The following is a 16,496-nucleotide window of genomic DNA, read 5'->3' as shown; positions in this document are numbered from 1 at the left end:
TTGAAATCCATTCATGAAGGACTTATTTTCTTAGGAAAGCTTAAACAACACAACTGAAAAGAAATGGTACAAACCAACACCCAGAATCCCCATCTCACCCCCTCTTGGTGAAACTGCCATTCTTTTTTTTTTCCATTTCCTTTGGATTAACGTTATAATGGGATGTCAGTCATATTACTAGTTTAAATCCATTTACGTAATATAACAGTAGCTCTCACAGTAGTGCTGACTGCAAAGCGGATCACAAGTATAATGTCTATTAAAGCACCTGTTATATGTTTATACTGTAGTTGCTATGGTAATGGCTCATTTACGGAGACTTGAATGGTGGTCGGATTAAAAAAAGTTCTGTAATGAGACTTGTATTAACATCGATAAAAGTGAAGGTGCGACTCTGTCTAGCTGTTATAATGCGAGTGAAAGCAGAACCTTGTTTTGTTGATGTTCAGCATTAAATGTAGCTGTAAATGGATAAAAAGTAGGTTAGGTTTTTCAATAAAGAAAAGCAAATGATCATTTGGTAAATTGCTGTGATATAAGAGGAATAAAACACTTTGCGACATTCTAGGAAAAAGAATATAAGTATGGCCTGGAAAATCTTATTCATTTGTACCAAAATATGATGCGTCCTACTCATTATGTGCATTTTCTTGCACTATTGATACAATTTAAATAAAAATGCTTGTTAAGCAACTCATCAGGTCGAGTGGGGAAAGCAAGGATATATTTACAAGCTGTTTAAAAATGCATGATGCTATAACAGTCCTTTAAGGACATTGCTTTCTCAGTGATTATTGCCAGAGTGTTCGTTAATATCGCAAAAAGCAGATGGTATGAGAGAAAGAGAGGTTAATTTAAGCATTTAATATTAAATTGAGGGCAGCATTTTAAGAAGTTGTTTGAACAAGGGAATAACGTGCAGAGCAAGTCTGATAATGATGTTAAATTTCTTAAATAAAACTTAATACCTCAATGCTTTGAGTGAGCTGATGTAATGTGATGTGACGCTGCACGTTAACATTAGCATTTTATTCATTTGAGCTTTTTAATCATTTTGGCAGCTCCTTTCATGTAAAACATCTCAAGTGAGGGATTATCCAATAAAAGGAGACACAACTGAACCTAAGTGATAAAACACAGGCCTAGGAGTTGCATAATAACTTCAGAAACAAATGACTAGCCCAGGATATGCAGATTGTATATCTGGACTGCAAGGTTTCAGTCACAGCAGGCTCAGAATGCCTTTTATATAAGTCACCAGACATTTCTCCAACAACTGGAGAAAGAAACTCTCTACTTTCTGTCAACTTTCAAAGAACAAAGCTTTTCATTTGATATGTTTCTTTAAATGTAATGCAGCTCATAAATTTCTCCTTGATCCTCTGGCGCACAATACTCTACTCTTCCCCCGAATCCTGGCACGATCCTTCTGCACGAAAAGATGTTTCCAGAATATGAACAGACGAAAGGAACAAGTGCAGCACAAAAAAGTTATGCTGTATAACTCTAATGCTAGTACAACAGACCACCACCTTACATTTTTAAATACTTCATTAGCTGAAAGTGAAGATGCAAGCTCAAATTGCATTCTTCTGTGTCATAAAGAATACCACAAGTCCTAGCCAAAGCTTTTCTGCCTTTTTCATGAGATGAACATCAATAGAGGATAAAGACTATGGCTGTATAGTGTCACCCTTTCTAGAGATTCAGATGTTCCATCATCTTCAATAAATTATTTGCCACTTTATAGCCTACTTTAATTGAAATTCTGGACAACAAAATCATAGAAATCCAGAGATTTAGACATTTCAGTTGCTCATTGGACTTATGAATGTATGATTTGTCCCCGCCTGTATTCATCTGTACTGAGAACATCTGGAGCCGTTTGTTAATGTCTGTGTGCAGAGGTCAGGATTTCTTGTCTTATCCAATGTCTTATTATCACTCTTTTATCCAGCGAGTTGCTTCACACAGACTCACCTTTGCGTAGCCTCTTCTAGACAGTAATTAGCCCCACTAGATCTCGCAAACGGCTCCAGGGGGGCCGCCGTGTCATGCGCTTCTCCCGCTGCCAAAGATATGTTCTTATTGGTTCTGACATTTTCAGGTCAACTCTGTTAGTAGTGTGTTGTGTTGAGGTGGAGTGTTCATGAGAGCATATCGTGCATGCCTTACTGTATAGGCAAGCAAAAACAAAAAACCTGAAGACAGATGTGTCTCTTTGGGATTGAGTTGTGTTTCTCTTAACAGCCATCATGTTCAGGCTTGTCCTGTCTGTTTTATGAGGACTCGAGATGTTCATTTGACTTTTTTGTGTGTGCGTGAATGTTGTGTGTCTTAAGTCAATGTTTTTGCAGGTTGATTATGATTAATTAACGCACCCGTCTTTCTATCCCCTTTTTATATAGGTTCACATTTGCACAACAGGCCTCATTGTCACTCCACCTCCAAGCAGTCCTGTAACAACAGCGACGGTTTTCACTTTTCCTCCAGAGACCAGCTATGCCTCCATCCCAGTGGTCAGTTCCAACACTTCCCCCTGGTGCAGCTCTCAAATAATGTGTAGTGTGCGAGTGATGAAGGCATGTAGTATGAAAGGGTACGTTGCTACATCTATGATAAGCTAGTCAGGTGTTGCAAAGGTATTCGGTGATTTGGAGAATTAGAGCTACAGAGGGCAGCTCTGGGGTGAGGAGCTACTACAGTATAGTCACATAACTAATAGGCATGTAACGGTACATTGTGCGCTGATAAATCGTGATACAAATCGATGAAATAAAAATTAATCTCAATCACTATCAGGCTGCTTAATCTCCTTAATTTTTCTTAGCTGTAATTGTATTTAGTAACGCACAATAGCAAGAATGAACATGACTTCACTGTAGACAGAAGTAACACAGCTCTAATGTCGTGTGATGGACTGTACAAATGGATTTAATAAGAAGCCAAGAAGCCTTTGTCACACGTACACTCAAGCACAGACTTAAGTACACAGTGAAATTTAACCCATCTGAAGCAGTGAATACGCACAAGTGAGTAATGAGCACACACACATACCCAGAGCAGTGGGCAAGTATGCTACAGCACCTGGGGAGCCATTTGTGGGTTAGGTACCCCTTGCTTAAGGGCATTTCAGCCCAACCTCGGGCCATGGCTGCCCCATGTTAACCTAACCATGTATCTTTGGACTGTGGGGGAAACCGGAACACCCAGAGGAAACCCACACAGAGACGGAGAGAACATGCAAACTCCATGCAGAATGGTCCCCATCTGCCACTGGGTTCGCACCCAGAACCTTCTTGCTGTGAGGCAACCGTGGTAACCACTACGCCACCATGGCTGCTGAAAGCTAAAGAAAAGAGCAGCAAATGGCAGTAGTAGAAATGTTGATGAAAGTTTATTAAGAAAAGGTTTATTAAATTTTCATTTTTAATGCCAGGAATATTTTAGTAAATAAGCTATTATATTTTTATCCAACCTTTACAAATGTGGGGAAATGGTTATTGTTGGTTATTAAGAAAATATAACCAAAGTTGTTCTTGGTTTTTAGCTCATCTGGCCGCAGGCCAGGCTGGATGAGCTTACGCGATCATGCATAGTCCGTCTGCCGTTGTCCTCCATCCACAATTTACAAAAACCGCTACTCATCCTACAGGATTGATTGGATTTTGACCAAACTCGCATACAATGTTCCCCAGGTGGGTGTGCATAAAAGTTGTCAAGATGGTGGTGCCACCGGTCTTATTTACTATTTTAAGGGCATCTGAAATGTCAAACTCGCACACAACAGTGGCCAGTATGAGCTACAGCCTCATTGAGGCTGTTTTTTAATTTAACAAAAGGAGTATTTAAGTTGATAAAGAATAGGAAAATAAATGTTGCAATTCTTTGTTTAATTTTTTTCAAAGATATCGCGAGAAAATCGAATCATGAAACCAATATTGCAAATCGATTGGGTGACTTGTTACATGCTTAATGGCTAACTTTACAAGAGGAAGCCACACAACCCCTGTTTTTGTATTTTGAAAAATATAAATTGTGCAAGATACAAAGCTACTGTAAGAATTGTTAAAAAAAAAAAACTGTAAAAAATGTTATTTGTATAAGACATGTATATATGCCTCGGAAATGTTTCCCAAGACTGCTGATCAAGCATTGGATATTGATTCTGACTGTGTGTGTGTGCAGATGCTTGAAGTAATTGTCTCAGTTTAAGCATCAGCTGTAAATCAACCCCCCCACCCACCACACACGCACACACGCACGCATGTGCACACACGCACTGAATTTGGAAAGGAGGAACAAGAACCATGTGCTATCTGATACTAAGACACCCCCTTTCAGTGCTCTCTTGGCCTTAGACCACACACTTGTGTCTGTAAGTGATGGATATGCTTGTGTGAGTGTATAGTCTGTGTGTCCTGGGCTTTCCATATCTCTTCACTTCCACATAGCGCGTAATCTGTTCTGTAAACCATGCTGTTGTATTGCGTCGCTACAATGCTTCTCACACATGCGCACGCACGCACACACAATGGAAACTACAACATTAAAGAGAGTACACATTCCAGGTTTTCTTTTCAAGATGTTTTATCAAATGTTATTTCCTGTAGTTCCTCCTCTCTGTATTTTCAAGTTTGCACGTATCCTTACGGTAGATAAAGATATTCATGTTCTTTGTTGTGTTATGTACATTTAAGAGTTTTTATAAAGAAATTGGCACTTAAGAGTGGAACGTAATATGTGTGAGACAGTTTATCTGTGTTTTTGTATGTTTATTTCAGGACTCTTTGCCGCCTCCTCCACCTCCTCCCCCACAATCCTCCTCTGTGGGTGCTGCGTCATCGCTGATCACAGGACAGAGGCCGTCCCCAACTGCAAGTGACCAGAGTGGACGTCAGAGGCCGACTGTGTAAGTGTTAAAACAATACGCATGCGTGCAGAAAACGTATAACTGTGCGTGGTGTTCATTTGCTATGCGTGTGACCCCAGAGGGGTGACCTCGCTACTCTTCCTTGAATGGCAGCTGAGCATGTCTGAGCACAGGTGAGAGTTCAAAGGTCAGCAGTTTCACTCTTTCAGGTCTGACCCTGAGGTCCCCCCTCGACCTTTCACCTCTTGCTTCGGCCTCAGTCTCACTGCCCTAAAACATCCGTGACTAATCTGTATATGGCTTAAAAAATTATTGTGCGCTTTGAGTGAATTTGAAGTGTGATTCACCTTGACCTCAGAAAAATTTCATGCATTGGGTTACATGCTTGCAGTGCAAATCTTCAGAGAGCTAGTAATTAAGGGTAGACTGCCTTTCAGATTTTTCAAGTGTAGGTCATAAAAATAATTTTCCCTGAGACCCAATTACTTTTTGTTTCATGGACCGAAAGCTACTGAATTCGAATCAGACTTCCAATTTTATTAGTTTGTTTTTAAGGGAGCAATTAATGAATTTAAGGCCACGTGGCCCTAAATTCACTGCTATTTTTTTCCTGCTTCACCATGACCCAATTCAAGATACTACATCATGCGTCACATGATGGGCTTTCCCCGTTTGTGCAAGGCATTGTGGGATACAAATTTGAAACAGGAGAAAAAAATGGGGGACGTGAGCATGTGAATGAAACGTGAAAGACCGACTACTGTAACGGAAAGCGAGAAGAAAAGATGTTATGTTGCGAAGGAAAGGAAACGCAGGACCAAACTAATAAATATCGGCGGTCAGCGAGCACCTGTGTGTGATCAGCTGTTCATTTAGTGACAATGATGTAACTGTCAGTGTACAATCAAGGTAGACCTGCACATGCACACATGGACTTCCTGTGTCTGCTTGACTGTGCGAAGCGAGTGATTTCATGCACATTATTTGCTCGGGAATCCGCTCAAATTAAATAACTTCCCAGCCACAGAATGGCAATATTACAGAAATAAACATGCATCACAATGATCAAATTTCAGAGGGAACTAAATTTCACCGATTTTTATGAAATCGAAAGGCCATCTAACTTTAAATAATTTGTGTCTTGACTCTGGGACTCTTCAGGTATGTTGCAATGTTCCCATACACACCCCGTAAGGAGGATGAGCTGGAGCTGAGAAAGGGTGAGATGTTCCTAGTGCTGGAGCGCTGTCAGGATGGCTGGTTTAAAGGAACATCCATGCACACCGGCAAGATCGGAGTTTTTCCTGGCAACTACATGAGTCCTGTCAGCAGGTACCATATATGCATACATTCACACACTGGTCATTTGGTTCATATTAAAAGCTGATTAGTTCATCAGTTTTCATGTAGTAATTGCAATTTTTAGAAACATCTTTCACAAAAGGCGTTTGAAAGCTCAGTCGGACTTTCCTTTGTAAATAAAGCATATTCGTATATGTAGATATTAGTGGAGGGGTGTTTTTAATTTTTATTTTTAATTAATTAATTTTTTTCTCTCCTCAGAACGGTGGCAAGCAGCAGTCAGCCCAAAGTGCCGTTAGCAATGTGTTCGCAGGCTGGACGTGGCATCACCATAGTTAGCTCCTCGTCCTCGCCGATTGGAGCTACCATGAGTGGCGTTGACCCCAACAAGCCCCTCCCTATTTGCACAGGCGCCACTCCTTCGAGCCCCATTCCGGCTGCTGTAGTCACAGCAGCTCACATGCCGCCTGGTCAGCATCCCAAAGTGCTCATGCATGTGACTCCACAGATGACGGTGAACCAGGCACGTAATGCTGTGAGGACAGGTAAGATATCATTATATCTGTCACACTGTTCCGTTATTTAAAAAAAAAAAAAAAACGCTTACACCAGTTACTAGTCCACCACTAATATTGTACAGAGAGAACATTTTTGGTCACCGATTAATACAGTCTATCCTTTTCTTAGCAGCATGCCACAATCAGGACCGCCCAACTGCAGCCGTAACACCCATCCAATCCCAAAACGCCATGGCTTTCCTGCCTCACCTGGCCGTGTGTCCGCAACCATCATCTGGCAGCGTTTCCGCCTTGAACCCTGCGTCGAGCAGAATGGGAGTGGGTATGGGCTGCGCCGCCACCTCACTTACCCCACCCAATATCAGCGCTGCTTCTTTGGAGGTCGATGGCATGAGATCCACTGCCATGGTGCCACTCCCGGTCGCTCCTGTTAACGGCAAGCCTCTCGGTGCCACCGCGGCAAATCAGCCACCTCCTTGTAAAATCGACAAAGACTGCAAGGTGAGGCACTTCCATCTGAGGGTTTCAGTTTGCTGATGAGGATGGCTTGAATCTGAGAGAGGTGTTCTGCAGTGCATTGCATAAACACCCACTAATAGCGGCCTGAGGATACATAACAGCATAAAACATCTGCTAGCCCGGAACCTGTGCTGTTAAAATGCTGACTCAAACAATATGCTGAGAATACTGCCATTTAAACCAAGCCTGAATTTCCATGCTCCTGCCTACATGTTGTTTTGTGTCATATTACTTGGCTATGATTGTTTGTGATTGATTCTATGCATCACAAAAGCCTTTTTTTTCTTTTTAAATTGGCATTTATTCATAAAATGTTTTTTGAGAACTTCTGCTTTCTTATGAAAGGGGGAAAAATCATGATGGTGCGTTATCAGACAATAAACAGCACTACAGGTATGCGTCGACTTACGACTGCCTGGTCGTAAACCGATCTGGTCGTAAGTCGGCCTATGTTAAATGAACGTAAGTATATTGTGATGTGTAATGATATTGTAATCATCTTAAAGTCTTATTTTATCAACATTTTCTTATTTCATTACCTTGGCTCATTATTTGGTTTAAGCCAAACACTGCATATACTACAGTACAATTCGTTTAATATGTGAAAAACAAAAAATATGAAATACAGGTGTGAAAAATAGAAAACGTATTTTAGTTTGAAACGTACCAAAATACAAATGTAAAACATAGCAAAATACAACACTTAGTGACCGCTGGCATCACTGGTGCTTGGCTGTGGGTCGTCTACGTCATCAGCTGTTGCAGCGCTCGGGCTGGCGGGAGGATTTGCTCGTTTCATAAACCAGGATCTGGGGCGGAAACTGTTGTACACGGCGAGAGGCTGGATGCTGGGCGCTGCCAGGAGCTGGGGCGGAAACTGTCGTACGCTTGGCTAGCTCAGCTGGGAAACACTTGCCAGTCATAACCAGACGGTCGTAAAGTTGATCGGTCGTAAGTTGCATAGGTCGTAAGTCGACGACTACCTGTATTGTGTGGGGTTGTTTTTTGTGGAAGTACTTGTAATGCAGCTGTAAACAGTTGTTTCTTCACCAGCCTCTCTTTTTCTTTCTCTCTCTTGATCTTGAAGGTAATAAGACACAAAAACGTCACTTTGTCATTTTACTCAGAAACCGTAAAACCATCTGTCTGTTTTGAAGACTGAAAAGAAAGTACTGACACTGGAGACTCCTTCCGTAAATGCTAAATAAAGGTATGGTGAAGCTTTCTGAAAGGAGTTGTTTATGTGCAGCACCTGCTGTACGAGTCCCTGTTAAAGTTACTACTCTTACTATAGAAATAACGTATTCGATTAAGCGCATTGATATACAACTAGGATTTGACCTGCAGCCAGAGTTTCTACAGTTATAAAAAATGAATCAACACCACCTGACCAACAAGTTGAGAATTATAAGTATAAATATGAAATAGTTCACACTCACTGCTCAAATGTTTTTTGTCTCTTCTCAGCCAGGAGCCTCCTGTATTCCTTTTATTTTTCCTGGGATCGGCAATGTCAGGCATAGCTCCCATTTTTCAACTGCCTCTTCCGTATAAGAAATTCAGTTCTTTGTATTGTTAAAGCCACAACACTTCAAGGTGATGAACTTGCACCAAGTAAGGCTGACTGAGCATCGCCTGTTCTATGAAAAGCTGCACTCGAGGACACCAAAAAGATTACAGTTAATAGTTGAAATGCTTGTGCAGTATTGTGTTGTTGAATATTGAAAGATATGTATGCATACTGTAATAGCAGTATGCAAGTTGCATGCTATTACAGTATAATTATTATATCACATTACATATAGACCAGTAATCGGTGAAGTTAACCTGCTCAACCATTTAGCTGTACAAATGTAACCATCTGCAGCAGATGAGGATACTTTATTAGGAGACCTTCCCAGTAACTGTCTTTTTCTCAACTGCCAGTGCATGTTGCATCCTATGGAAAGTGGTTGCTTTAAAAAATAATAATAATAAATAAAGTCTGTGTGTTTTTTGCCATAACGATCATCATTTTCTCCTCCAAACGTTTTTAAAAATTTCAACATTTTAGAAAAGCTCCTCCAAACACTTTTCTGACCGACCCATTTGGCTAAACAGCCAGTCGGAGCACTACATCACTCTTGGTGGTTCCATCAGCCATGAGCAGTTTGAAGACATTTTATAGAGAGACACGGAGAAACATGTGGATCCTGAAACTGTGATAAAAGCATGAGAAAATGTGATGTGTTCATTTTTTCTCCCAAGACATGGGATGAGTAGCATGCTATAGATGCACAATGGTGTAACATAGGGAAAGAATTAAAAATTCAGGTTTTGATTTTATGTACTGAAATAACTATTAGGCACAATTTTTACAATATCTATATAAATTAGTTGTTTTTACCCATTTTAACCTTGAAATCAGCATTTTAATGATTACCCATAATGCGTTGTTTATCGCGCTAAAACAAGCAAAAATGTCATAAGACAGTGGAAATACTATCTTCACGTGGCGTCTTTCTCAATTGCACGTGCCTAGAAGCGTACCTTCTAGAACATTCCTGGGTGGTCACAGACTGTCACGTAGCCTAGTTCGGTTGTGAAACTCGCTAGGATGGAGTATTTTCGCGAGTTTGGTGGTAAACTTTTGCGCCGCAGTTTCTCTATTCTCGAAATTTGTAACCTGAAACCCTACAAGAAATGTTTCATAATGTTTGGGATTTTGAAAAATGCTTCTAGCAAGTTTATTTCGCTGTATTTTTCCGTGAAACTTGGCATAAATCATCCTTAAGTGATGAGCGTGACATTGTTATTTTGGTATGGGTCACGGAGTTAGTTGGAAGCGGGAGGAATGAGAGTTTCTCAACTACAGCAGCACTTCTCACCATAGATGGCTGGCGTGTTTCACAGCGTTTGGGATTTACTAAATCGACTAAATCGACTAAATCTCTAGATCTACTGAAGCTACGAGGATATAAATCACCAGGATTCTAATTTACTGGGTGAGAAGTATTATATATATTTTTTGAAAGGTTTATTCGTGCTACAAGTCCATGAAAGTTGGAATAGTTCGTGAAGGGGTTAGATTTTGGTAGCGTGACGCGCACAACAAGCAAAAGAAAAAACAAATTTTCTTCCGAATTTCCTTGCTTTATCAAAATTATTTTTTGATACATTAAAAGACTGTGTGTCTATAATATTTAAGCAATTTTTTTATTACAGAGAATATTTGATCAAAACTTTCAAAACAGCATTCAAAGTGATTTTTCACGGGTGTAAATGTTACGCGTGACGTCCATAATTACGTTAAATTTTAAGAACTAAAATTCTGTTAAAAATTCTAGATTTGTGCTATCATTCTGGGGTTTTGCTGAATAATACTTTAGGGAGTTCTCTTACAATGCTGAAAATTCAATGAGTTTTGGTGAAATTCTAGAAAAGTTATTTACATTTTAACGCGCCTGATGGCGATTGTGCTCACACAGCGTGCTACTCATAATGGATGAGAATATTTCAGCTCATGCCAGCTTTGTTCTGTGTCTTTCTGTAAACTCTTGAACTTTTTTTTTCTCTTTCTTTAGAGGGAGAAGAAAGGCTTGTTGAAACTGTTGTCAAATAAAAAGAAACTCCGCCCCTCTCCTCCATCTTCTCCGACTCCGGAGGCAGAACAAGCTATTGCTGCAGACGTGCCTCAAGGAGCCATGGCACCTGAAGTGCCTGTGCCTGGCTCAACTTCATCAGTGGCCAGTGGAAACCATTGTCGGACCGGGCCCTGTCCTGTGGAGGCTGAGACAACTGCATCATCATCAAATTCTGATGCTGCACGCAGGAGTGGCTGTCAAGAAAACTCTGCCCCCATTGCACCACCACCACGCCAACCATGCTCCTCTCTCCTGTCCGTGCAGCATGACGGACGACCAATAGTGTGTGAGAGGTACAGAAACATCCACATGGTACCTTTTTTTAATTTGTGTGGTTTTATATAACAGACACACAGTGCTCAGCGTAAATGAGTACACCCCCTTTGAAAAGTAACATTTTAAACAATATCCCAATGAACACAATTTCCAAAATGTTGACAAGACAAAGTTTAATATAACATCTGTTTAACTTATAACGTGAAAGTAACGTTAATAATATAACTTGGATTACACTTTTTTTTTTTCCCAGTTTTACTCAAATTAGGGTGGTGCAAACATGAGTACACTCCACAACAAAAACTACTCCATCTAGTACTTTGTATGGCCTCCATGATTTTTAATGACTGCACCAAGTCTTCTAGGCATGGAATGAACAAGTTGGCAACATTTTGCAACATCAGTCTTTTTCCATTCTTCAACAACGACCCCTTTTAGTGACTGGATGCTGGATGGAGAGTGATGCTCAACTTGTCTCTTCAGAATTCCCCAAAGAAAATAATTTCTTTACACCACAAAGGTGAAGGCTACAAGAAGATCAGCAAAGCTTTACTTATCAGTCAGAATACTGTAGAAAAAGTGGTACAAAAATTTAAGAAAGATGGAACTGCAACCATCTCACAGAGACGTCCAGGTCATCCACGGAAGTTAACACCTCGACAGGAGCATCTTCTGATGAGAAGGGTTGAAGAAAATCGGCATGCAAGTTCACTGTAGTTATCTAAAGAAGTAGAAAGCCAAACTGGGGTGACTATTTCCCGGGACACAATACGGCGTACACTGCAGAGGAATGGCATGCATGGAAAGAAGCCTCTCCTAAAGCCCAGGCACAAAAAAGCCCACCTAGAGTTTGCCAGGGCCCATGCTGACAAAGGTGAAGACTACTGGGACTCTATACTCTGGAGTGATGAGACCAAGATAAATGTTTTTGGAACTGATTGCTTCAAAACTGTATGGCGTCGCAAAGGTGAGGAATACAAAGAAAAATGCACGGTGCCTACAGTGAAACATGGTGGTGGCAGTGTCCTTATGTGGGGCTGCATGAGTGTTGCTGGTGTCGGGGAGCTGCATTTCATTGACGGCATCATGAATTCACAGATGTATTGCTCTATACTGAAAGAGAAGATGCTACCATCACTCTGTGCCCTTGGTTGTCGTGCACTTTTCCAACATGACTAAACACACATCTAAGGCCACTGTTGGATTTCTGAAGAAGAACAGGGTGAAAGTGATTCAGTGGCCAAGTATGTCTCCTGATCTGAACCCAATCAAACACCTATGGGGAATTCTGAAGAGACAAGTTGAGCATCACTCTCCATCCAGCATCCAGTCACTAAAAGAGGTCATTGTTGAAGAATGGAAAAAGATGGATGTTGCAAAATGTTGCCAACTTGTTCATTCCATGCCCAGAAGACTTGGTGCTGTCATTAAAAATCATGGAGGCCATACAAAGTACTAGATGTAGTAGTTTTTGTTGTGGGGTGTACTCATTTTTGCACCACCCCAATTTGAGTAAAACTGAAAAAATGTGTAATCTAAGTTACATTATTAACCTTACTTTCACGTTATAAGTCCCTTACTTTCACGTTATAAGTTACAGCTCCCGGCCCCCAGATGTTATTTATTTTTTCATTTTTTTAATTCGTATACAATCACAATACAGCTACACAAAAAAACAGAATTCAAACAACACCAAATTTAAAATTGAGTGAAAAAACAAAATTAACAGTGAGGAATAATGTGTATATGGAGACGTGTGTGTGTGTGTGTGTGTGTGTGTGTGTGTATGTATATATATATATATATATATATATATATATATATATATATATAAAATATTAAAAGGAGTAGTACTGACTTACTGTTGGACCGGGGAGATGGAGGCTAGATCGCAGAGAAGGAGGGTTTCAAAGGAAATGAGTATTATTATCTTTATGTAGGATAATAATAAGAGAAATAAGAATAGGAATAATTTGATTAACTGACTGATTTATACAGATTGCCTGGGCACCCAAGTATGATCATGGTGTCGTCCCGCCCCCGCACAAGATATACCACAATGAGACGTCAGAGGGAAGGCCCTGCGAGCTAACTGGCCCATGGCCCCCAGCACCCCCCACGACCCACCACACCTCGCCTCCATACCATCACGCAACACGCCATATTTGTCCTATGTGAGAATGTAAATGGCTATATTGTGGGCTTTCTCTAATGAATTGCATTAAAAGAAGTGTGCGCGCAGGGTGAGTCTCTGCCCAGATTTCCCCCTGCACGCCACAACAATCCTGCGTACTCCTAGATATATGCCTCCTCTAAATTGTATTAGCATTAAAAGAAGCGAGGTGTGCAGTGAAACACCTGCAGAGGCATCTGCATGCACGCCTCGCTTGCCCTAGTCTATTTGTTCTTGGTTATTGGTAGATGTGTGATGTATGCAATCTAATGTGTAGTGCATTTAAAAGAGAATAAGGCGTGTTGCATATTGCCAGGAAGAGGTATGTGTGCGCGCAAAGGACAAGTGCGCGGCGGGGCCCCAGAACCCACGAATACCCCACAGCACCGACCAACACCGGTCCCACATGGCAACCCAACAAGACCGGGCCACCCGAGCCACCCATGGGGCCCAGGCAGAACAGGGATGAGTGAAGTAGAGGGAGGCAAAGAGAAAGAGAAGGGAGGAAAGGAGAGGGGGAAAAAATAAATTAAAAAAATTTAAACAAAAAAAGGGGGGAGAGGGAGATTTATTTATATATATATATATATATATATATATATATATATATATATATATATATATATGATAATAGTAAAAATAATTGTTCCAGCTACCATCTGCCACCCTATTACAGTGTGTATATATAGCTATTTACATGCGGATGTAAAGTTGTAAGTTGTGAGTTGGATCTCAGGTGCAGAGGGTCAGGTCATAACTGTAAGAAGGTGATGAAGGGTGTCCAAGGGGAGGGTGTATCCTGAGTGTTGTTTAAGTTTGGAGTGGATATATTGTCCAATGATGTATATAATCCGTTAACAAATTTTTCCAATGAGTGATGTGTACAGTATTCCTTGATTTCCAGTTCATGAGGATTGTTTTCTTGGCGATAGTCAGCGCTACTAGCAGTATTTTATTGCATGAGGTGCTTGTATTGATAGCGGTTGTATCACCAAGTATACATAGGGAAGGGGTTGCTGGGATGTGACAGCCAGGAATGGTATAGAGTGATTCTGTGACGCTTAACCAAAACCTGTTGATTGGAGTGCAGTGCCAGACAGCATGAATATATGTGTCTGGGATATTTTGCATGCAGTGAGAACACAAGTCAGAGTCAAAGCCCATTTAATACAGTTTCTGTGCAGTGAAGTGAAATCTGTGAAGTACCTTGTACTGTAATAATTGTAGATTGCTATTTTTTGTCATGAGGTAGATGTTTTTACAGATTTGGGTCCAGAAGTCGGCACTGGGAGTAATGGAAAACAGATGTTATGTTAAACTTTGTCTTGTCAACATTTTGGAAATTGTGTTCATTGAGGTATTGTTTAAAATGTTACTTTTCAAAGGGGGTGTACTCATTTACGCTGAGCAGTGTGTGTGTGTGAATATCCATCCACATTCACTGGATATGAGCAATCATGGGCTCTGATTGGCTACTGTACGACTAGGTCATCAGCTCATTTACAGTGAGTAGAGAAAAACAAAACTGTGGAGTGTGTTGCTGAACCAACCAAGGATAAAATAAAAACTCGATTCAAAAACAACCCCCCCCAGAAAAATACAAGAAAAAAGCAACAAAATATGGAATAAAAGTATTTGATTGTAAGGACGTATCTTGTGGGGTTTTTTTCTCAAGCATTATTATAATAGCATTTTTCACAAATTGCTCCCGTCATTTTGCTAGTTTAAGTGGAAATTATTTTTGTCGGATGTTTTGTATAAAATTTTTATTTATTGAATTTGCTAAAAATAAAAATGCTCTGTTTCTCAAAATCCAGTGAATGTGGATAGAATAAAACAATTATTCCCCTAAATCTTGTTGTACGTGGCTTATAGCCGACTCGGCGCTACGTGCCTCGCCGGCTATCAGCTCACATACAACTTGATCCCCCTTGGTGTTTGTCCTGTTTTGTTGCATTATAAGCTGGAATTAAAATGGATTTTTGACGGGTTAGCACCATTTGATTTACACAACATGCCTACCATTGTAAAGGTGCACATTGGTGGGTTTTTATGCCTCCGCCACCTTAAGGTGCAGGAGGCATTATGCTTTTGGGTTGTCAGTGTGTGTGCGCGCGCGTCCGTGTGTGCGTCCATCCCGAAACCTTGTGAACGCGATATATCCAAGGCAAATGAAAGGAATTTCACCAAACTTTCACCATTTGGGGACAAACATGAACTGATTTAGATTTTGAGGTTGAAAGGTCACAGGTCAAGATTACTGTGAGGTCAAATGTCCATCCCCAAACATTGCGAACACCATATCTCAAAGACTACTGAAAGGAATTTCACCAAACTTTCACCATTTGTGCACTTTGGGGCAAAGACGAAATGATTAGATTTTGAGATCAAAAGGTCTAAGGTCAAGGTCATTGTGAGGTCAAATGTCTGTCTGCAAACCTTGTGAACACAATATCTCCAAGGCAAATGAAAGGAATTTCACCAAACTTTCACCATTTGTGCACTTTGGGACAAACATGAACTGATTAGATTTTGAGGTTAAAAGGTCACAGGTCAAGAATACTGTGAGGTCAAATGTCCATCCCCAAATCACAACTTAATAAGGCGTGTAGTCTACCATACGGAGGCATCCCCATCGATGGCGTTGAGTTCTATGTAGGTTTTTTTTGTTTGTTTGTTTGTTTGTTTTAAATTTATTAATTGTCACAGGCGGCATGGTAGTGTAGTGGTTAGCGCTGTCACCTCACAGCAAGAAGGTCCGGGTTCGAGCCCTGTGGCCGGTGAGGGCCTTTCTGTGCGGAGTTTGCATGTTCTCCCAGTGTCCGCGTGGGTTTCCTCCGGGTGCTCCGGTTTCCCCCACAGTCCAAAGACATGCAGGTTAGGTTAATTGGTGACTCTGAATTGACCGTTGGTGTGAATGCGAGTGTGAATGGGTGTCTGTGTCAGCCCTGTGATGACCTGGTGACTTGTCCAGGGTGTACCCTGCCTTTCGCCCGTAGTCAGCTGGGATAGGCTCCAGCTTGCCTGCGACCCTGTAGAACAGGATAAAGCGGCTAGAGATAATGAGATGAGAATTAGTTGTCACAAACAATAAGATGAAAAAGCAGAAATCTGGAGTGTGCATAAGTACCCCCCCCCCCCCCCCCCCCCAAAAAAAATGTCAATACTTTATAGAGCCACCTTTTGCTACAATTACAGCTGCAAGTCTCTTG

General features: G+C 40.9%; 1 protein-coding gene across 2 annotated transcripts in view; it reads left to right on the top strand.

Moving 5' to 3' along the window:
* sh3rf1 (SH3 domain containing ring finger 1) overlaps positions 1–16,496 on the top strand; it is a 103,777-nt gene that overhangs the window by 80,942 nt on the left and 6,339 nt on the right. Inside the window, exons 6-11 of one of the 2 annotated variants that reach the window (XM_060914007.1) lie at positions 2,409–2,519; positions 4,785–4,912; positions 6,035–6,205; positions 6,437–6,720; positions 6,866–7,194; positions 10,776–11,128. In XM_060914007.1, coding sequence (XP_060769990.1) covers positions 2,409–2,519; positions 4,785–4,912; positions 6,035–6,205; positions 6,437–6,720; positions 6,866–7,194; positions 10,776–11,128 — 1,376 coding nt within the window. Of the gene's footprint in view, positions 1–2,408; positions 2,520–4,784; positions 4,913–6,034; positions 6,206–6,436; positions 6,721–6,862; positions 7,195–10,775; positions 11,129–16,496 lie in introns of both variants that reach the window. The other variant, XM_060914006.1, reaches the window with a different exon arrangement.

The sequence above is a fragment of the Neoarius graeffei genome, chromosome 2, assembly GCF_027579695.1.
Source record: "Neoarius graeffei isolate fNeoGra1 chromosome 2, fNeoGra1.pri, whole genome shotgun sequence".
Classification (NCBI taxonomy): Eukaryota; Metazoa; Chordata; class Actinopteri; order Siluriformes; family Ariidae; genus Neoarius; species Neoarius graeffei.
This window is presented reverse-complemented; position numbering and strand designations above follow the sequence as displayed.